This window comes from Barbus barbus (genome assembly GCF_936440315.1).
Source record: "Barbus barbus genome assembly, chromosome: 1".
Taxonomy (NCBI): domain Eukaryota; kingdom Metazoa; phylum Chordata; class Actinopteri; order Cypriniformes; family Cyprinidae; genus Barbus; species Barbus barbus.
In genome coordinates this window covers 29,367,112-29,390,768 of record NC_136729.1, presented here as the reverse complement: position 1 = coordinate 29,390,768, position 23,657 = coordinate 29,367,112, and the positions used below count along the sequence as shown (strand labels likewise).

The 23,657-nt window shown below is 40.3% G+C and overlaps 1 protein-coding gene across 1 annotated transcript in view; it reads left to right on the top strand.

Annotated features, from left to right (window-relative positions):
- The window catches only part of tshz3b (teashirt zinc finger homeobox 3b), a 35,737-nt gene extending 14,598 nt beyond the window's left edge, over nucleotides 1-21,139 (top strand). The window contains exon 3 of the mRNA XM_079420505.1: nucleotides 16,700-21,139. Within this exon, the coding sequence (XP_079276631.1) occupies nucleotides 16,700-20,100 (3,401 nt within the window). The 3' untranslated portion in view covers nucleotides 20,101-21,139. The remainder of the gene's footprint in view (nucleotides 1-16,699) is intronic.
- Nucleotides 21,140-23,657: the final 2,518 nt, after the last annotated feature.

The window sequence follows — 23,657 nt, the reverse complement described above, 5'->3', positions numbered from 1 at the left end:
GTTTGAATGCTAGTTCATGTTAGGGCACTTCAGAATGTTTAAAATGTTTTCCTAGCGTCCCTGCTCTGCTCTCGGTACATAATCAATCGTAAGTTCAGTCACTGGCTCTCAGTAAATGTGTAGCTAAATGGCTTATCAGTGTAATCTCTCTTCGCAGTTGCACTTGTGTCAAACATGGGTTTAAGTGATTTATTGAGTCGCTGTGAGGTTATATATTGACCTGGTCCTGGTTCAGTTCCTATAGCTGCTAGTTACGCACTGAAGTCAAACATTACACTAACTCTCACGACTGATTGCCGATGCAAATTTTTTTTCCGCTCCAATACAGAGACCTATTTTGACAAGGGCCCGTAAATGTAAAAAAAAAAATGCTTCTGAAACCAACTGGTTAAAATGGCCCCAGTGTGGTTAGCCATGTACATCTGGATTGCTAATATAATCTTTCCTCAAAAATGGCTTCGGTGGCTGCTTTGGTTCTTTTATATATGGCCTTGAAGTCCCTTGCAATCACATCTGTAAACTACAGATGAAAAAATAAAAACAAACAAAAAAATCTAATACTAAAATATAATACTACTTTTTAAATAGTTCTAAAATTATGTTTAGAAAGTAGGAACATTTGTTTTATTACTAGTATTAAACTACTTTATTTCATGCATCAACGCTTATTTTATGTAGTGATTTTGAGTTCTAATTGAATTTCTTCTTGTATTTTAAGACATTTTAATTCTTGCTGTTCCTTAACATGTTTCTTATATTTTCATTTAAGAAACAAATGAAGAAACTAACGGGTGCAATTCACTCCTCCCCTCTCCTGTGGCTGTCTGTGGCGCTTTTTGATGACACGGTCCACATCACGTCTTCTGTGCGCTTGAGAGGATGTCCCTCTCCCGGCTGATAAGGCCCCCACTGTTTATGAATTCCTCTGGCTCGATCCAGTCACCCAACCCTGGAATTCAGTAGGGGAAAAGTTTGTGTGCCAGAGTACGTCTCTGTGCTCCCAGCTGTGCGTATAAAACCACAAATGTTATGACGCTGACAATCTTGCCTGCTTATCTTTACCGTAGCATGTTAAGTACACATATGCATGTCTGAGCAGGAGGTATTTCACTGTGTGTGTGAGTGGATGCGAAACGAAGGCTTTGAATGACTCAAATTAATTTTTGGCTATGTAATTGAATTGCAGACATGATGCACATGAGTGTAGCAGTTGGGTCAGAGATCTGGACGTACAGCTGTCCCGCTCCCAGCAACCATTAAAAATCACTCTTTCACCATAACACATACACATACAAATTTATATTTTGCTATGTGTGCACTAATATTATTCTGTTTTATAGAGAACACATTTGGATTCAGTATTAAAGCTGCTCTCAATTTTTCACTATTCCTCCGTTAGTAGTGTTTGTATTGTAGGCTGAGGGGGGAAACAATGTTATACCTCTGGCTGTTTTGTGTGTGTGTGTGTGTGTTTGGGGTGTTGGGGACTGCTGTGGCTGTGTGTTTGCTTATCTCTCCATCGTGACACAGGGAACCGCGCTACATTAATACCTGCGATAGGGACTGTCTGCCTCGCACCTCTCTACAATGCAGATAAGCTTCAACTCTGGAGGATTATCAACAGAGCCCACGCTCACACACACTTTATTTATTGTTTGGAGGTGCTGCAAGAAAAGAGAGAGTGTAGAAGTGGTAGTGGAAAAAAAACATGAGACTAGGGAGAAGATGGTATCAAGCAAAAATTGGCAAACTTTAGAGTCTTTTTTTTTTCATCTTCCCTGATACACACACATACTCACACAAAGATTTGTTCAGGAAGAAGGGAGTGTTCATGCTGTCTGTCTTTGTCTCGCAGGTATTTTATTCCACTGGAGTGAAGGGTGGTGACGTGTTTTGAAAGTTATCATGATAATGATATATTATGCGATCGACAAAATATAAAATGAAATAAATACAATTAATCCGAACATCAAAGAATAGGCGGTTAGCACACATGTTCTGACATATCAAGCTGTGATGTTCATATACAGGTGACTCCGGTTCATATCCTGAGCCTGCACTTCCTGTCTTCCCTCTGCAGTCATACGTAATAAAGCAGCTAAAAACTAAAAACCTCTTAATCTTTAAAACTGACCTTGAGCTAAGCAGTCTCAATTCTCATTGTTTTTTTGAGCAAGTTCGGCTTCCAAAGCAGGTGTTTCAGAACATCTATGACATTTAGAGTTTCTCATTCTTTCGGTAAGCAAGGAAGGCGATGTGTGTATTGTTTGTGCTTCATATTATTGAAGAGACAACGACCATACATGTGCAGCATTCACAGAATTTATGATTGTTTTTTATAAGGCGACACTGTGGTTCTTTGTAGCGTTCAGCAGCGTCTGTGCTGCAGGTTATTGCAGGAACCGTGCTTTTTGTTAGTAGCCATGAGTTGTGTTCAGAGTGTGTGTGTGTGTGTGTTTATGTGTGGTATTGATTGTATTGTGGTGTTATTGTGAGGTTCATGGCCATGGCGCGGTTCTCCGAGCTCCCCTGTGGAGTTCCATCCTGCAAACACAATGCTAGGTGGTAACTCTTCCTCAGCCTTACTGCATTCACAACAGACACGCTGATTAGCTTTTGTGCATGTGTGTATTTGTGCACATTTTTATCCACAGTGTGATTAATTTACAAAACATTCACATCAAGAACACACAGAGGAAAAGATGCAATATTTCACACACACATATGGAAGCAAACATTTACCCTCACACCCTCACTTGCACAGACTCTCACTTTAATTGGGTATGGAGAGGTTAATGGTATTCCCGAGCATAAGCCCTGAGGGTGTGTGTGTGTGTGTGTGTTTAAATGGCAGTTTAAAAGAGCTTGTACATCTAAACATCTAAACACAAGCCTTTAGTTCTTTGAGCTTTGACACACTTTCTCAAACACACACACACACAAAGGGGGCTATTTTAACGCTCTGAGTTTCAGGGATCATTCTTTGGCCTGTTTCATTTATGTTCGTTTGTCGTTGTGTGATAATGAGATAGTTAAATGTGGCGTCCCTCTTCCTGCTATATTTCACCCCCCCCCCCCACCCTTTTTTGGAGCCGTGGAACAGGCCAGGCCTTTGAAATGGATACTCTATCAGTTCCCAACCCAGATCAGTGGCCCTGCGGCCCTTAGGACTCAACGGGGAGGGGAGGAGAGGGCCCTGCGGCACTCGACCAATCAGAGTGTGGCCCCCACTAAGAGGTGTTGATGGCTATGGAGCACTAGCTATCCATCATTCACTGTGATTTTAGGAATAACTTGTCTGTAATGCAATATCAAAGTAAACGAATGCCCTTTTAGAACGGATGCCATTTTAAAAGTTCTAGAGTTGCATTTTAATTTCAGTCGTGCAATAAATCATAGAAAGACAAACAGAATAATCAAAGTTTTATTCCAAATAAGAGCTCAGGTTTTGAAATATCAAATTAAGCAGAAAATATGCAGGATGCAATATGACACCGAGGGAAACAAACCTTGTTGAAGAGTTCTGAAAATTGATTGATATGCAGCACCTTGGTTTCTCGTTATTTAAATATAACACAGAATTTGGTGCAGTTTTAAACTATTTTAAGTAATAACAACAATTATTATATTTTACTATTGTTACTATAGTAAATATAAAATATATATAAATGAATGTAACAAATGATTCTCAATCAGCTAGATATTTTATTGAATATACAGTATCTATACAATATATATTTTTTCCTGTCATTGATTTAAAAGTAAAATCTAGAGAGAGGAATGCCATAATTATTTATTAATGAAAAGCAATACTAAGCTGATTTAAATGCAATCATAGTGCAGTGACTTTATTGTAAGAAATTATTTTATTACCCTTTAAAAGCACGCAATGCCTTTCTGCTTTGATGAAAAATATACATAATTATACTTCCTCTAGAACAGGATGAGACTGATAAAACATTCTTATTTAGTTTGATGATTTCGATATCACTATTAAAATAACATTCTGTATTTCGTTGTGCATGTTTATCTCTGTGTGTGTGTTATGCAGCAGCCCAACTATCTGGATTGGTGGTGTCTTAATTGCACATCCTGTTTATATCCTATTGTGTTTCATTTCGGCACGTAGCATACAAGCCAGTTTCCTTCACCCTGAACTTTTATCTACGTGTATAATATATATTTTCTGTAGATCTGTAAATATATAGAATTGCCACAAATATGAGAGAGAAGGGCAGGAGATAAAGATAGCGAAATAATAGCTCTGTAGCATCACAGTGACCTGGTGTAGCTGGGCGACATCTTTAAACGTCTCAAAGCAAAGGTCCGCGGCAGTGCAGGGACGGCTATAATGATAGCCGTTCTCTCGTTAACAGTGGAAGCCTGGAAAGAGAGTGAACAGGGTCCTCTGCCCTGGGCCCAAGTTTTATGAGCTGAGAGAATGTACTGCCAGAGCCATGTCTGCTTATCTGGACAAAAAGAAGCCCGTTTCAAGCCTTGCTTTCACACACGCTGAGGAAAATGTGCTATTTACAACTTATAAGTTGTCCATTCAGTGACTCTTTACCTTTTGGTATCTTATCTTTGTGTTTCTGTTGTTGTTCTCTGGCTATTCCCTGAGATTTCTGAGAATTTTGTGGAAAAAGAAAAAAGTAAATACTTTTCTGGTGGACCACCAACATATTTCCCCACCCTTATTAAGTATGTGATATTAAGATCTTAAATCTGTTGTCAGCTACAGCGAGTGCGTGTATGTGTGTGTCTCTCTGCGGAGGGGCTGTGATGGCTTGTTTTCTTATTGCATCATTAGTTGAGGGGGTTGTGTGTTTACCAGGGCAGGCTGAACATTGTGGACATTAATGTGTCCTCCTGTGGTTTATGAGCCATTCAGAACACATGCACCCACACACACACATGTGCAATCCACAGTTCATGTGACATTATACTGTACAGTCGAAAGAATCTGCCCATGAACTATCCCGTACTAAAAGCCACATATTTTATTTTTGGTAAAAAAGTGGTGGGTTCTTTGCTCTTCTTCCACACACAGCTGCGTGAATGTGCCCTCATAGCTACAGGCCTAAAATGAACATAAGGCATAGGGTTAAAGGCTCATTAGGTGGTCGGGCCTGTTGTTGGCACAGTTTTAATATTATTTATGAGGCTTCCGAAGAAAAGCATCATTCCTGTCCTCGGCTTTTCATTAATAATCACAAATAATATCCAGAGCAGAACATTAGCCCATAGCAGCTGCGACAAGATGACACATACATACTCAAAATGAACGAATCCAAGACATAATGTCATTTTTATCTGCCAAAAGACAGAGAGCATCTTTCTCTCCCTCTGAATATGCATTTCTGTAATTTTCTGGTCAACGGGGATAAACAAATAGTAACTTCACAACAATCAGGCTACTGCTAATTTCCTGTCATGTCTCGGTAGTTGAAGAGCGGTACAACACTAGCGTATTTCTTTGCATAGAGATAAAATGAAGTCATTCAGAATACGATGTTCTGTCTTGGCGCTTCTGATCTCAGATCTGTTTTGTAACTACATCTCCAGAACGATAAACCTGACCCCAGCCCCGCGGCCAAGGGCGGTGTTGCAGTCAGCAGCTACACGGCTGTAAGCAGAGTGTCTTTGGCTATTTTCACAGGGGGGTGGGGGGTGTCAAGAGGGGAAGGAGGGGGGCCTGGGTGCACATCACTTTTTATTAGCTTAATAAATCACCTTTGTTGTCAATCAAGGCACAGAGAATAATTGGATATGGTTGAAGCCTTGCGTGATGGATTATAAATCATTCCAGATTAAATTAAAAGATAATGCACAAACTTAATGGTTTGTGTTTTGCAGTCTAAATTGCCTCGGAGCAGTGTTGTTTTCTCGCTTTATTGTGCGCCGTTTTTCTCGCCTCTAAAACCCTGCACGTTTGCCTGCCTTTTGCCGTCCTGCCTCCACCGAAGCTAAGCATGTGTGTGTGTGTGTGTGTGTGTGTGTGTGTGTTTGTATCTCCTCGTGTGGCGTTGTGTGTAATTTTCTTCATCTTCTATGATGTGTTTGTGCGCCGGCGTGTTGTTTCTATGTCTGGTTTTGTTTAGATTATGTGTCTGTTTTAACGTCTGCCCCGCAGCCCGACGGCGGACTCTCGAACAATATCATAGCCAATCAGTCCCCTCCCAGCTCATCTACACCCTCTGCCCTGTCTGCCTCCAAATCAGAATAAGGCAAATCTCTTTCTGTTTGCCTCCGCGGCCTGGCTCGATGCTAACAGATTAACCCTGACATCCTCAACAAGCGGGGCTTGCTTCTCAGGTGCCATCCAATGAGAGAGAGAGGGAAAAGTCGACCCAATAAAGAGCCGTGCAGGAACTAAGGCGGCAGAAGCAGAGAGGCTATATCCTGCGCATTAGCGCCACGGCTGCCCTGCCCGTTTATGTGCTGACAGATCCAGTATTATCATAATCGGCCCAAGAACATGACGGGACGCTGAAGCGATGATGTCATTTTATTTACGGGCGAGGCAGCCCCCCTCTATGCCCCGCACTCGCGGACCACGTACCCCGGCAGGCCGGCACGAGCGGGCGAGTAGGTCAAATGACATCTTTTGATCAGAGCTGTCCAAAGAGATCAGAGGAGAGTGGCAGGTATTGGATACCCAGTGACACGCTGAATGGAGAGAGCCAGCGACTAGATGACTGCATGTCTCCCATTAGGAGCATCTCGCTCTCTCTATCTGGCTCGTCTTTGCTTTGCAGGCCCACTCTCTCTGTGTATCTACATCCCCCCTCCTTCTCGCTCTCTCTCTCTCTTCCAAGGCCTTCAGATTGACGTCTCGACTTAGTACCTAAATCAGTGGACTGCCACCGGCTAACACTCTGCATTATGGGTTGCTGCCTAACGTATCTGCCAAGTTCAGGGCTTGTGTACGTGGGAGAGACACAGCCACTTTTTTGTTTCAAATCAGAGATCTTGTCTATTTTCTGTCTTTGTGCGTTTGCAGGAGGGATGGGTCACGATTGTTGCCTGTTGGATGACTTGTCCGTGGTTGAGATTTTAAAAAATATATATATTTTGATGTTTTAAGTGTGGTGCTTTAATTAGCGTGCTAGGAGCATGTTTTAGCAGACACATTAAAGCAGCACTCCTGCCGTTACACATTCTGAAGGAATGGTCTTTGGCCGTTGCGTCATGTCTTGCGCTGAGCATCCCGTCATGGCATGTCAAATTAAAAGTAGTCAAATTATTAAAAATGCAAGAACATGTATTATGTAAACGCCCTCTAAAACCATGTTGCTTAAAGTGATAGTTCAACCAAAAGTGAAAATGATTTCATCAGTTACTCGCCAAATGTTGTTCCAAGCCTGTGAGACTTTCTTTCTTCTGTTGAACATGAAGACTGTAGTAAAAAAGTAAGATATTTAAAATACATTTATTTCATACTACGTATATTTTAAATCTATTAACATGTTTACTGACATATCGCTTGAGACTTACTGATATATAAAACAAATAATAATTAAACTTTATTTGGAGTACTACTTGTGCACTATGCACATGTCTTAATCGTAAGCTTAAAATGTGTTTTAATGTCACTTTTGATGAGGATTGTATGGTCTTTGAATAATATCCTCTCTTCATTCTCTTCAACTAAGAATGAAGATACATTTTTCTACATTTCTACATATATGCTTTTTCTACATTTTTGCTGTCACACCATAGGACAGTCCAATTTTTATTTGTCAAATAACCATATATATATATATATATATACCCTAGTAAAAAATCATATATTTAAAATACATTTATTTCATACTAAGTATAGTTAAAATCTATTAACGAATTTACTGGCAGATAACTCGAAACTTACTTTACTTACTTTACTTTTGTCATTTAGCAGACGCTTTTGTCCAAAGCGACTTACAAATAAGAAAAAGTAACTAAAACTAAAAAGTTACAACTCTATAAATACTATCTACCCACATATTTAAGAAAATAAAGAAATTAAATAAAATTGACACATGCATATAACAACAACATTTCAATAATAAACATAAATTAATAATAAAAAGCTACTACTATCCCTTGCCGGTGTCCCTGCCCGGTGGAGTCGCACGGTAGAGTCGATGGTCTTTACACTCTTAAATTGAGTGTACAAATTTAAAAGGGTTTTATTTTTTTAAAATAAAAAGGGTTTTATTGAGTGTAAGTTTAAATTGAAACTTACAGATATAAAAATTATAATTAAACTTTTATTTGTCTTACTATTTGTGCACAATGCACATTTCTTAATATTAAGTCGAAAATGTGTATTAATGTCACTTTTGATGAGAATTGTATAAAATCAGTCTTTAAATGCAAGATACTTAAAGTGTACCTGAAGTGTACTTGCAATAGTTCCACTTTAGCACAATCAAATATACTAAGCATATCTTTAATCGTACTTCAGCTCTACTTCTGCACAATTAAAGTGCATTAAGCACAAAATTAGTTGTTCCAATTTAGCAGACTTTAAGTATACTATTTTAGTATACTGAAAGTACAATTGCAGGGTATTTTATTGAGTACATAAATATGAAAATGTATTTGTAGTATACTTAGCATAAAATAAATGTATTTCAAATACATTTAAGTATATTTATTTTTCACTAGGGTATATATATATATATATATATATATATATTTTTTTTTTTTTAATGTATTTATTTATTTTTTGAAGAAGATGAAGAAGAAGAAGAAGAATTTTGGAAACCAAACATTTCAGTTCCCTTTGACTTCCATTGTATAGACAAAAAGTATTTCATTTTTGGTTAAACTATCCTTTTCAGACTGATTAGCCAACTAGTCATTCAGGACAGCCATAGACTTTTGAAAATGCATTGTTTTGTTTGGTTTCTTTTTCCATATTCATCATCTTTCTATACATATATTATTCTTCTTTGTGCACAGACATAAGCATGTTTATATTGTGGTGTTAATGTGTGTTTTGTGTGTGTGTGTGGTAGCCGAGCCGAGTGAGGCCCTGGGGATCACAGCAAGGCAGATCTGTTCTCTCCCATTACCCAGCAACCCTCTCTAATGGGAGACTGACACACTCCTGTGATTCTGAGTGGGACAGAGGGAGGGAAAGACACGATATGGGAGGGATTACTAAAAGAGGAAGAGGAACAGCACAAGCCACAGAGCAAAACCGAGAGATTCTCAGTAAGACATACATGTAAACTCATTCAAAGACAATCGCCCCTCCCTCTCTCCCGCTCTCTTTTGGCCTCTTGGGAGTTCCCAGTGTTTGTGTAGATGTATCTGACCTCTGGTTGCCCCTTGCTTTAGGAATATGACTTCTCCAAGTGGAGCCATCTGAATAACAAAGGCAGGCGGGTGGATCATTTGCTGGAGATCATCTTCCTCCTGCTTTATAATTGTTTGTGGTGTCTGTTTGAGAGCTGCTTCAGACAACAGAGCCACACACACAGACGCACACACACACACACACACACACACACACACACACACACACTAGACTGATTATTAACTAACTAACTAGAGTTCATATCTGGGCCATTTTTAGAATATATTTGACTATTCAAAAGTCAAAAGTGAAAAATAAAAAATAAAATAATCAGTAAAGAATATTTGTATTTGTACACGCATATGCCAGGATATGTACAAAAATATAATTTTTTCCTCATTACTGTCTGATTATATCTGCACAGGTGAGCTGTAAGTTCATTCAGCGTCTGTCTGGTACAGGAAACACCTGCTGCCGTCACAGATTTCTGTTTATCCTTGAGAACATTCGCTCATCGTTCAGAAAACTGCCTCAGTCACTGCTGATTTCCAGTGTGACATCCTGAAATACAGTTCATAGAAGTGATGGAGTCAACTTTAGTTACACAAACTTGGCTTGGATATATTATTTGGTTTTGCTTTTGTAGTGGCTGCTGAAAAGTAATCTTTGCTAAAAGGAATAAATAACACTTTAAAATATATTAATAAAATGGATAATATATAAATAAAATAAGTTATTTTAAATTGTAAAAATATTTCACAATATGAATGTTTTTATAGTTTTTTTAAATATTAAATCCAGTGTCGGTGAGTGTTGGAGACTTCTTCCTAAAATATCAAGAAAGAAAAAAACGATCCCAAACTTTTGAATGGTAGTGTATTCCATTTCCTTTGCTTCCTTTAAACAAATTTGAAAGATTTTGTTTATTCTTTCAGCTACCGATTCAATTGTAGTTCACAGAATAAAATGTTTTGTAACCTAAAAATGTCCTTCATGCATTAACATGTAAAATTAACATTTTATAAAAAAAAATTTTTTTATTTAATATGACTGAATGAAAATGACTACCTTGTATCAACGAAAGAATTGAAGGATTAAATAAAATATTTTTTATTGTTATATTTTTTACTGTTTACTCTCAGCTCAAGATTTTTTTTTATTAAAATTAATTTTACAGAATTTCATAAATTTTGGTCTATTTTTTACCCATGTAGAAAAAAAGTAAAAGTCACAGACTGTTTCTTCACCTCAGCGTCAGAACAGAAAGTGATGATTTAGTGCACTAAAGTTAAGATTTAAGACCAAAAAATGTAACTAAATACTCTGTAAATAAAAATAAAAATAGAAATGATGGTACTTTCAATCCACACACTTTTAGCTTTACAGATGTATTAAAATATTAGTATTAAAATCTTATCTAAGTATTACATAAAGAGACTGTCCTTTTTTAATAGAGCATGAAACTCACTGCAATTTGTTGCAGCATATTTTGCATATACTGGCCACTGATATGAGTATTTAATGATTGCTGCCGATATCCAAAATGAATGGTGGCTGATGAATTTTAATTTAGTTTAATTTATTATAATTTAATTTAAAAAAACTATAACTTGCAGAATATTATTGGTCTCTTGGCTAATTAAGTGGAGTATGTGGAAATGCTCATCTGATAGGACAGATGGCCTGGTGATGTGATCTTTCTTAGGAGCAACTGTGGGGCAGACCTTCGGAAGAAGTGTTGGTCAGAATCGTTGGGGACATTCAGGGCAGACGCCGGTGTTCATTAGTGACTAATAGCATTTTGGAAGAGGTGGAGCGTGTTTTTACTCCTGAGAACGTCCATGCTGTGCTGTTTTAACCTCTCAGTTCAAACATCTGAAGGAGTAGATCCAAAAAGCACATGTAAGGTTTTAATTGGAGGCGTCTCGTGAGGATGTGGCTCCAGAACAATTTTGTCAACAGAACTGTATTTGGTCACTGAGCGATACATCATTGAAGTCGATGAATAAACGCTGTTTCAGTTGAGAAGTTACTGAAATAATCGGTGCTAAAACGCTCTAATCAGAGGTTAAAGACCCCCTCTACATTTCCTTAGCAAGGGCTTTCTAAATGCCTGAATCAGCACCGAGCCTGAATATAAATCAACTTTTTGTTTGTGCGTTATTGTGTTGCACACAGGATCATTTGTATGACTGAGCGCTCACGTGTGTGTTCGAGGCTGTCGAATCTTGATGCCGTGTAGGAGTGTTAACTCCAGTGGAGGTGCTATGGCAGCAGGGGGAAGTTCTGTTCTCCAGCGTGGTTACCGGTTGCTGTGCACATGCAGGGGGGGAGAGCGGGGGTGTGTAAACATACACACACTGTCAGGGGCTCTCCCGCTGAGTGGCATGAGCGGGCGATTAGCCGTGCTAGCGTCTGTGTTTACCAGCTCTCTCTCTCAGTTCTGCCAGCGCCGATGCACCTCCAGCCCTGTTTATTTTCTTTAATCCACACCAGCTTGCTCTTTCTCTCGCTCTCTCTCTCTCTCTCTTACACACTCTTCCACCAGCTCACATTTTCACGTTATTATAACAAAAGATAGGAGCATTTTTAAAGATTTTAAATACCTGATTCTTTTTAACAGTTTTTTTTATTATTGCACAATAGGTGTGATTCTTTCTTAAAGTGAATCTGAAATAATTAAAATGGACCAGAATTTAATTTCTTAATGACCCGGTTCTTATTGGGAACGATTCATGGTTATGTTATTTAAAAAAAAAAAAAAAACTCTTGGTAATTTTTAATACCTTAGCTATGTTTTTTTTGGAAACAACTTTCTCTTTTCGCTGAAATCATTTATATTTATCAGACTCTCATTCAGTCTGGCTACATTAAAATATGTAACACGCTTTTCACAATCCAATCAGTTACTGATAGATAAAATCGAGTAACAACAACTTTTTTCATTTTAAGGAAATATGGATGTAAAAGTGGTTGCAAATGGCAATTCACAATTAATATTTTAGGAGTTTAGGAATATTTTAAGAATGTTATTTATAATTTAAATTAAATCTGCTGTAACAACAATTTTGATGAACACAACATGTTATGGTAATGCAGTGGCAGTATAAGCCTAGCAGGCAAGTGTGCCGCATCACTTATAAATGTTTAAAATATGCAGCTGTCAATTTTGCTATTAAAGTCACAGATGCTGTCCATAAACATTTAAGTTGTAAATAACCCATACTATTCCTTTAATGTTTTCAGAAATGAAAATACCTCTGGCCTTCATCTGGTTGCAGAGACAATGCAGCGAAACAAAACTTGTTACAGTTATAGCCATGGTAACCATCACTTGGTAACAACCATGCATTCTGTAAACAAAACACAAATGATTCCATAGGTAGAGGCCTCTTATCTGCATCAGTCATTTTCTTGTTTTCTCTCTGTTACGCTCCTCCGTCCATCCAATCCATCTCAATGTGCCGTCTGTAGGCAGGGCAGGCCAGGCTGGCGAAAGTGGTCTCAGTGAGCTCTCTCTTTCTCTCCAGCTAGCCTTGGAGCAGGGCCTCCATCAGTCAGTAGTCCTGGTCGATGGGGCGTCTCTCTGGAATCGATGGCACGCCTGTCTGCTTCGTCCATCCTTCTCTCTCTGCCTCTGCTGTCCAGCCGTGCTCTCTCTTGCCCACCCCAGTGCTGGACACACACACGGACACATCTAACGTACACATGCGTACATACACGTCTGGCCTCCCCACCAATTTGTCTGTGCATGTCAAATTGCAATAATTAAGCATTATTGATCTCAAATTCAATTAACTTCATTAACGCGGGTCATGATAGCCGAGGAGAGATGGAGGGAAGGTGAGGAAAGTAGTGAGGGCATAGGACGAGAGGAAAGAGGAGAAGAGAAGTGGATTGGTGCTATCTCATATTCTCCAGCCGCACACAGACAGCCTGTCTGCTTAAGGCTACAAACCATTTTCCTCCTAATGATATCACATTGCAGATAGTGGCATATTAGAGAGAGATACCTCCCATTATAAATGTGGGCTTTAGGGGCTATATATAGCAGCTTTAATTACCAACTACTTACTCTTTCGCTCTCTTCAGCTCATCCGCACACCCAGAAGTATTGGACCGGGCTGCCGACTTCAGCGGCTGTCTGTATAAGTGAGGCCGATTGCAAACAAGAACAAATGGCAGAAGCTTGGGGGGTGTTAACTTGGCTCACACGTACTGTATAGAGTTCTACATTGTCCATGTATAGGAAGAAACACACAGCAAAAAGACGTGACAACTGAAGTCTAAGAAATTTTGCTGTTCTTATATTAGTCTATATATTTTTTTAATTCTGAATCCTTAAAAGTGTCACAATATCTACAAAAATATTAAGCAACACAACTGTTTTTAACATTGATAATAATAAGAAATGTTTATAATGGTTAAATCATATTTGCATAACTTGGTTAACATCCATTGTGTTCCCTTGATGAAAGGGCTTGAGTATTAGATTTATTGCTGTGATATGTATTATGGTTTTTACTTACTCTATGTTTGAAGACAGTATGTGCTCTAATAGTCCAGACCCAGACGGCCCTATAAGTTTGCAAGGTTATGCTCTCCACTGCCTTAGAAAACAGCATTCTCTGCTGGTCATCTCCCTGGATGTCCGAGTGTAAATTAGATCAAGCTCTTCTTCCAATCTGATGCCAAAACATTGGGAGGTCATTCTCATTTTGCCCCCACCCTACCACTCTTGGATCCAAGCATCCTGTTTTCTAATTAAAACAGCACCTGTGTGGTGTGGGTAGGCCTGGACCGGAGCACTGGCTTCAGAAGGTCCAGGGATGAAATCTCAATATTGTTCCCAGCCAGAACACACAGACTCTAGGTACACTGGGGGCTTGGGAACATGGAATACAGCCAGGACATGCAACAACACTCGTGTAAGTGTGTGTGTGTGTGTCGCAGATTGTCGGGTCTCTCTCTCGTTAGCCCCTGCCTCTGCTTTCTTCTTGTCTTTCTCCACCCCTCTCAGGTTACCTTGGGGCTTATGACCGATTGTTGTGTTGTCAAGCAGTGCTAATTCTGTGTTTGGTGTCAGAAAATGAATTTTGAACAAAACACACACGTACACAGAAACATGTACACACATCTCCCTTAGATTTGCTGTAGGGCGTACGCCTACTCACTGGCAATACTTACGCTGTGCTCTACATACAGTCAAGTTCAGGTCAAGGTTACAGTGAGACAGGTTGCTTGTACTTGAAGTGATGAGCAAATGTGCTCTCGCTCTCGCTCTCTGGCTCTCTCTCTCTTTTGTTTTTTTGCCCATTGGCTCCCTCACCCTCCTTTTTAACTTTAATTACTAGGTAATCATTTTGTGTAATTATGTTCAAGGTTGACCTTACATTTTACATGTGGTTTAGCGGCAGCTAAAAATTTCATGCTAAACCTCCACCTTTTTATGTGTGTGTGTGTGTGTATGTTGTAATCATTGTGAATAGGTTTAAAATATATGAATTTGAAGGAAGCAGGTTTTTACATTGCTATTTGGCCTTGATGTAAATCTCGGCTTCTCTTGCTTCCTGAACGAAGGCATTGTTCTCTTAAACAGCTGTCGTTTTGGCTGATTCAGAACAGATGGCTGTGTGTGAGCGTGTGCATGTGAGTTTGTGTGTGCTGCACGATCACAGTTGGTTGTGATTTGTGTAGGGGGCGATTTGATTTCACAGACTGGCTGTGATGTGTGTGAGAAGATGGATCCTAATAATAATGCTGTAAAAAATCACTATTGAATGGTCTTCTTTTCTTTCTTTTTTTTCTTTGTTCTGAGACTTCAGTAGTTGCTTAATTTTGTCCCCTTAATTTCAGTTTGAAACAAACATTCACACACACACACACACACACACACAATTCAGAAAATCAAATAGCAAACTAATAGATATTTACAATTTAAACAGGAAGGATATAAATCCTATTACACTTTTCTTTTTTTTTCTTTTTTTATCAATGTATATGCATTATGTTAATAAATGATGATAATAATACGAACAAAACTGATAACCATTTAGTAAATGAATTATAGGCCTAAGTAATTATTAGTAATAATTTGACAACATTACAAAAAACAATGGAATTCTGTGGAGTTTAATGAAACAGCAGAGAATGCCTGAAGTCATGAGGTATGCACATTACAACTGCAAACTAAAAAGGGGTCTGTGCCTTTGCCATTCTCTTGGCATCATTCTGCCAAGGGCTACAAAATAACTGTCCTCGTGTTGATGGCATTCATTTTACTTTTTGGTAAAATTCTGTAGTCTTTGTTAAGGAAATCCTGGAATGTTCCTTGTATACAAATTGACATATTGTAGTTAGAATTAAATGTATATGCTGTGTGTTGAAGTTGTAGCATGAGTAGTTTGACATTTGTGGTATTTAGACGTGATAGAATGTGTTCACAGAAAACCAGCGTGTCCAATGGAGTGTCCTCTCTCTCCATTGTTTACATACCTGGTCAAAAGCGTGATTAACTGACACAGACAGGAATGTGCGGATTTATTTCAATGCTTTACATTTCTCTCTATGTCTCTTTCTCTCTCTCTCTTTTTGCATGACTTCCACTGGAAGTTAAAAGAATATATTTTGGTTGCTTATTTCTTCAGGCTTGCACAAACATGACCATGTTTTTTCATGAGCGTTTGCGTTCTCCAAGCTAAACTGTAAATAATAACTTTCAGCTTTCTAATCTTTCGTAATTGACACAAATGTGTTTGGTGCAGGGATTTTTATGTCGGAAATGTACATACAATCATTTTTATTTACAAGCAGGCAAGCCTTTGCTGGGTAATGAGTGAGAATGCTTTCTTAATTTAAATGGCGAGTGTGTCTGTTTGGGAATGCATTAGGGGCTGCTGAAGAAGCGTAAGACATATTAATTGACAGACAGGAACTGCTGTCTCTGAGGTTGATACAAGTAATTTATTACTTCAGAAACGAATGCCACCTCCAGAATGTGCTTCATTAATTTCAAATTTAGTTTTAATTTCAAGCTGTTGCCCCTTGAGAAGAATAAGGTGGCAACTTCGGTTTGAAGAGTCATTTTTTCCGTTCTTTTACCCCCCCACCCCCTGCCACACTCTCTTTTCAGAACAAAGGAGGAGAGAAACATAACTTCATTCCATGTGGCAATGTAATGCAATTGGAAAGCAGAGAAGGAATTACTGCAACACTTTATAATATAAAAAAGTCTGACTGATTGTTTTGTTTTTCACTGCTGGAGAAAACACACTGATGCCTGACATTTCTATCAGCTGTCTATCCACCATACAAGGCATTGTAGGAATGTAATGTGTCAAATCTTCATCATTGGACAATGTGATAACATGTTTTTTTTCTTTGTTTCTTTTATCTCTTTTATACCTGCAGCATATGTGCCAGAGGAGCTAAAGGAGGCTGCCTTACTAGATGAGGATGTTGAAGGAGAGGATTCAGCTGTGGAGGAGGAACCTGCCATGAAGTATGTGTGCCAGGACAAGGACTTACTCCTTAAAGACAGGCAAGGCTTCCATGACTCTCCACCGGCGGATTTCTCCAGCCATGAGATGGACAGCGAGTCACACCTGAGTGAGTCCAGTGACCGCATGTCAGACTTTGAGAGTGCCTCAGTGAAGAACGAAGAAGATATTTCAGCCAAGGAGCCCCTCACATCTCTTTCTTCAACTTCATCTGTGATGATGATGACAACAGCCACGCCAAGCAGTGAGGAGGTGACACAATTAGGTCCAGACAGCCTGGAGCAGATGAAAGCTATCTACACTAGCTTCTTGACCAACTCCTACTGGTCATCACTGAACTTGAATATGTCTCAGCAAACAGCAGAAAAGCCCCCACGTAGTCACAGTAGTAGCAGCAGCAGTAGTAGCAGCAGCAGTAGCTGTGGTAGTGGCGGTTACGACTGGCACCAGACAGCAGTGGCTAAAACCTTGCAGAATGTTTCACAGAACCAGAGTAGACTGCTGCACCCAGCATCTGAGCCAAACCTCTTCAGTACTGTGCAGCTTTATCGGCAGAGCACCAAACTCTATGGCTCCATCTTCACTGGTGCAAGCAAGTTCCGCTGCAAAGACTGCAGTGCTGCCTATGACACTCTGGTTGAGCTCACCGTGCACATGAATGAGACGGGCCACTACCGAGATGATAACCATGAGACAGACAGTGAAGGTGCCAAGCGCTGGTCAAAGCCTCGCAAGCGTTCTCTGCTGGAGATGGAAGGAAAAGAGGATGCCCAGAAAGTTCTTAAGTGCATGTACTGTGGCCATTCCTTTGAGTCACTGCAGGACCTTAGTGTTCACATGATCAAGACGAAACACTACCAGAAAGTGCCTCTTAAGGAACCAGTAACTCCTGTGGCAGCCAAGATTATCTCCTCCGCTCGAAAAAGAGCCCCCATTGAGCTAGAACTCCCCAGCTCACCAGATTCCAATGGTGGCACCCCCAAGCCTTCTTTGTCTGACCCCAACGACCTTCTTCAAAAGACCCCCAATCCCTACATCACACCCAACAATCGGTATGGACACCAGAATGGTGCTAGTTATGCATGGCAGTTTGAGTCACGGAAATCCCAGATCCTGAAGTGCATGGAGTGTGGAAGCTCGCATGACACACTGCAGGAGCTGACGGCCCACATGATGGTCACAGGACACTTCATCAAGGTCACTAACTCTGCCATCAAGAAAGGCAAACCTATCATGGAGTCGATGTGCACAACGGCTCCTAACACCATACCTACTAATGAAGACAAGGTACAGACAGTGCCACTGGCTGCCACTGCATTTTCCCCACCACCACCAGCACCTCCTCCCCCTAGTATCTCTCCTGCCATCACACCCATGGAGATTAAAAAGGAGGAGAAGGAAGTGGAGTGTACCAAGGAGACAAATAATAGCAAAGACAAGAAGGCAACAGACAGTGAGACCGACGAGAAGTTTGAAGTCTCATCCAAATATCCATATTTGACAGAGGAAGATCTTGAAGAAAGCCCTAAGGGGGGGTTTGACATTCTGAAGTCTCTCGAGAATACAGTAACATCTGCCATCAACAAAGCACAGAATGGCACACCCAGCTGGGGAGGCTACCCCAGTATTCACGCTGCCTACCAGCTTCCAAACATTATGAAACTGTCCCTGCGCAACTCAGGGAAAAGTTCTCCTCTGAAGTATATGTTTTCTGGAGAAGAGATCCTGTCTCCAACCAAAAGCCAACCTCTAATTTCTCCACCTAGTTGCCAAACATCCCCTTTGCCCAAAAACAACTTCCATGCCATGGAGGAGCTTGTCAAAAAAGTCACAGAAAAAGTGGCCAAAGTAGAGGAGAAGATGAGGGATCCCGGAGCTAGATCTTCCCCACTTAGACGGACCACACCCTCCCCTTGCAGTAGTGATGCAGGGGAATCTGCCAGAGGGGAGTCCCCCAAGGAAAGGCGAGGAGCCAAAACCCCTGAGACTAATGGGGGCGGAAACACTCACAAAGACTCAAACGGTGATGCTCTTACAAAAGAGTCTCTGGAGAATGGTACTGACCATGTTGTCAAAACCCCTGTGTCTACCTTATGTAGCAGCACTGCTATTATAACCGACCATCCTCCAGAGCAGCCATTTGTCAACCCTTTAAGTGCGCTTCAGTCTGTCATGAATGTTCACCTAGGAAAAGCTGCCAAACCTGCCCTGCCATCCCTTGACCCCATGAGCATGCTCTTCAAGATGAGCAACAGCCTGGCAGAGAAGGCAGCTGTAGCTGCCTCCACTCCATCTCAGACCAAAAAAACCAACGAGCATCTAGATCGCTACTTCTACCACATCACCAATGACCAGCCTATTGATCTGACCAAAGGCAAGAGCGATAAGAGCAACTCCCTGGGTTCTGCTGCCTTGTCCTCCTCCACCTCCACTCCCACATCAATTTCACCATCATCGACCATCACCATGGCAAAAGCCTCATCTGCTGTGGCTTCCTTCATGTCTAACTCACCTCTGCGCGAAAATGCCCTGTCCGACATCTCCGATATGTTACGCAACCTCACAGAGAGCCATGCATCTAAGTCCTCCACACCAACAAGTCTTTCAGAGCGCTCAGATATAGACGGATCAACGCCCGAGGAAGCAGAGGAGATCTCTCCTGCTCAGAAACGAAAGGGCCGGCAGTCCAACTGGAATCCTCAGCATCTACTTATCTTGCAGGCACAGTTTGCCTCCAGTTTGCGGCAAACGGGTGACGGCAAGTACATTATGTCAGACCTCAGTCCACAGGAGCGCATGCATATTTCCCGCTTCACTGGCCTCTCAATGACCACCATCAGCCACTGGCTGGCCAACGTCAAATACCAGCTGAGGCGGACAGGTGGCACAAAGTTCTTGAAAAATCTAGACTCTGGCCACCCTGTCTTCTTCTGCAGTGACTGTGCATCACAGATCCGTTCCCCATCTACCTATGTCAGCCATCTTGAGTCACATCTGGGCTTCCGGCTCAGGGACCTGGCCAAGTTGTCTGGAGAGCATCTCGTTAGCCAGATCTCACGCCATAGCAAGGGGCTTTCTGAGAAACTGCTTTCAACGCAAGCACATTCTTTAGCCCATTCAATCCCCAACCCCAGTCACTCACTTTCCCCCTCCCCTTCCCCAGATGAGGAACCAAATGGCACCTCATATCAGTGTAAACTGTGTAACCGGACTTTTGCCAGCAAGCATGCTGTCAAGCTCCATCTGAGTAAGACCCATGGTAAATCCCCTGAGGACCATCTTATGTATGTTTGTGAACTTGAGAAACATTAGCGATGGCCAAGGACAAAAACTGTCTCTCATCTGTTTATTTCCTGTCCTTTTTTCAAGCCTTCTGACTAACATTTCTTAAGGAAAAAAAAAAAATTAAAAGAACTGAAAGTAATTAACGAAGAACTAACTGCACATAGATACCAGAAAACTACTGTTTAGTTTTGGCACATCATTTGGCGTTTTCCTCTGGGGAACACTCATTTGGCCCTAGAGACATTAATTTTCTGCATTTTTAGTTCACAATGGAAAACAGAGAAAATGATGACAAATGATTTTCTAACTGTGCAGTGCTGAGTAAAGAGGTCACTGGTAAAATATGAAGGTAAATAAAAAATAATTAAAATGAAGTTGTATGTATTTGAAAGTTGTGTAAATTGAATTTTTTTGGCATCCTTGAGATGCAATAAGCTGCATGCATTGATGAAATGGTTTAGTTCAATATTTGATAACCAAATCTGGGCTTTTCTTGATCTCTCGCTTTACTTCTCTCTTATTCTTATTTTAATTTTTTTCCTCTTTCTTTCTTTTTTTTTTTTTTTTTTTTTTTAATGTGACCTAAGTATGCTGGTGTCAGCAGAAAAATTTAACCCTCTGAGTACGCCAAAATACTTATATATTTACAGCCCCCTCACCCCCCAAAAAAGTAAACAAAAAATATATGTATAAAAAAAGAGAAATTAAGAGATTGGAAATCACCGAGTTTATATGTATTTGAGTGGGTAAATTCAAGAGTATCCACTAAAAATCACCTTGTCTGATAGATCACCTCTTACACAGCTTGCAGTGCAGAAATATATGTGAATCCAAAATAGCAGTTTTTTAGTTTGCTCAAATCAGGGGCCTTTATGAATTCAGGTCAGTGTAAAAATGTGTACATAAAAACAAACTAATTTCTGTCTAAATTATGCATCATTTTATATTTTTTAATTTAAGATGAGTATGACTATCTACTGGTGCACAATATATGAAGACATTAATGAAATTGTTTTGCACAATAGTTTTATAAATATGTTATTTAATCAGAAGATATGAAAATGAGAAGAAAAAAAAAAATCACCCTAAAGTTTTATTTCCACCTCGTGCTCAAAGGGTTAAACTTCTTGTACAAGACAGTACTTGTTCCATCATTTCACTTAAATGGTTGTATAAAAAGATGCTACTTTATAATGTAAGGAGGAATTCCACAATGTAACCTTTTATTTATAAACACTCTTGGTTGTTGTTTCATATTGTAAAATGCCTTTTTGATTGGTATCTTTTATTTTGTTGTTCTGTCTAATTATTCCTCCATAAAACCACACTGCAGCTTCATCATTTTTGGGGATATGAAAGGTAACCATGGTTACCTTACCTCCAATTGACGGTTCTGCTACGTTTTGGCAGTTAATTTACTGAAGTAACTGACAGCTGCCAGTGAATGGAAATCTTATGTGTAAAATATTGGCATGTTAACAGCACAGGCACTGTTATGCATTCTGTGCCGTGTTTCTTTTTTTGTTGTTGTTGACAATGAAGCACTCATTATATGACTTCATATAACCTTTTTTCTACTGCGGCATTAAATTGAAATTGTTTTGGTTTTTTGCAATAACTTGATGTGTCGTGGCTCACAATTCTGTCGGGCGCCGGGGGATAAGAAATGAGCAGATTAAAGAGAACTGCTGTCAGTTAAATAGCAGTCGACAAGTGTGTGAAAAGACGTTTGTGTGGCAGTAGGGGTAGCCCACCGGACCTCTGACAGGTATGAGCATATTAAAATCTGCCAGGTGGCTTGTATGTGAGTGTGAGTGTGTGTGTGCACAAGCATAGACCTCTGCTACTGGTCTCACAAATATTAAGTGTTTATCTCGTATGCAGCAGGCTTTAGTGGTGTCATATATTTTTGGCAGATCTGTCCCATCACTCCTCTCATCTAATTCCCTGCCTGGTGACACATCGACTCACAACGTCTCCTAATATGGTTTAACTAGGGAAGCATCAGGCGGCGTGAAGAGCGATGCGCCTTCCCCTCTACAAAGGAATGTAGCAGATAATTGCTCTGGCATTAACTGTCTCTTCTTCACTATTTTCACTGTTGTAATTAGCTCAGGTTCCCATTTTGCAGGGACAAATTTGTTTGGGCCTCATCCAGGATGACAACAGAATCGCATTTAAAGTATGACTACAAAATTCTGCTTTGCCATAGACTGCTCTCAAAGAAAATGTAAATGGCATACTGTATATGCTGATTCCCAGCTTGGTGTTTGTGTATGTGAGCGAGAAAGAGAGAGAGAGAGAGAGAACTTTTGTGAACAGATCAGTGGAAGTAGGGGCACGTATAAGATATATCTCATAATGGTGGGACACTTTCTCAAAAATGGTTTACTCTGTTTAGTTACCGAATATGTTCCTCGTCAGATCTGTCAGAGAGCATTCAGCATGCGTACACACACACACACACACTCAAAGACGTCAGGAGCCAGGTAGAGGGGACATCATGTGTGGTGACAAGGTGCTGCTGTGTGTGAAAATGTCAGCCTTCACAGGCTTGCCTGAAGTCTGGCGCCATATTTAAGGTGCTCATTAGTCGCAAAGAAAATGTGCGTGAAATTGAAGTGCAAGAAAGCCATTTTCTCTCCTCTCTCCCAGCTTGGTAAGCCACAAAACTAGGGGTTATTAAGGTTGAAAACAACTATACATGGAGACATTTAACTATCAAGAAATGCCTACACACTCCCACACATGCAAATAAACAATATCCCACTCCTCCCCAATGCTAATGGCATCTTTTTACAGCTACTCGAGGACATCGCATGTGCCATATCGTTGTTGCGTTTGAATTTGACCTACTTCACGATGGGGAGTAAACAAATTGTAAACAGGCACACACATGCACAAACAAAGGTATGTTTGTGTAGAAAAGGCCTACATAATTGCGTTGTGTCTAAATACCCCAACAATGAGTATATTTCCCAGGATGTGAGGAGCATAATTGGTCTGTACACATAATCTGCTCAGAATGAGAGGTTTACGTGTGCCGGAGCGAACCGCACATTGGAGGCTTTATCTCCATTGCGCCGTTACAAAAGACCAGAGTGTCTAAAGCTCAGTGAAACTCTCAAAGCAGCCCTCTCCAACACAAATGTAATGCTATTGAGCTACTGAGGGACTTTATGTATTGCTGGACTTTTCAGATAAACGAAATTGCGGATTACACACGCCGGCGACAGAAATGTATCTGTGTTTGCGCTATCACAAACAAACACACGCAGAGCGTTTTCAGTAGGCCTTTACAATAAGCGGGCACCGGCACATCCCGCCAAAGCAAATTACAATGATGCAGGCGAAGCGCATCCGCTCCTCAACAATCGGGCCTGATTGATTCACTGCTGCGCTGACCCAAGGCTTCACTTTGTCTGCGGACGCCTTTGAGGCGAGCTGTCTCTCTTAACCTGTGTTATTTACATGCACTGTAATTCACTCACCGTCTGCAATCTCACCTTGGAAGCACTCCCATTAAAAATGCTAATTTAGAGCACCTTATAAATTCTCTCAATCACATGCTCATGCATGGACAA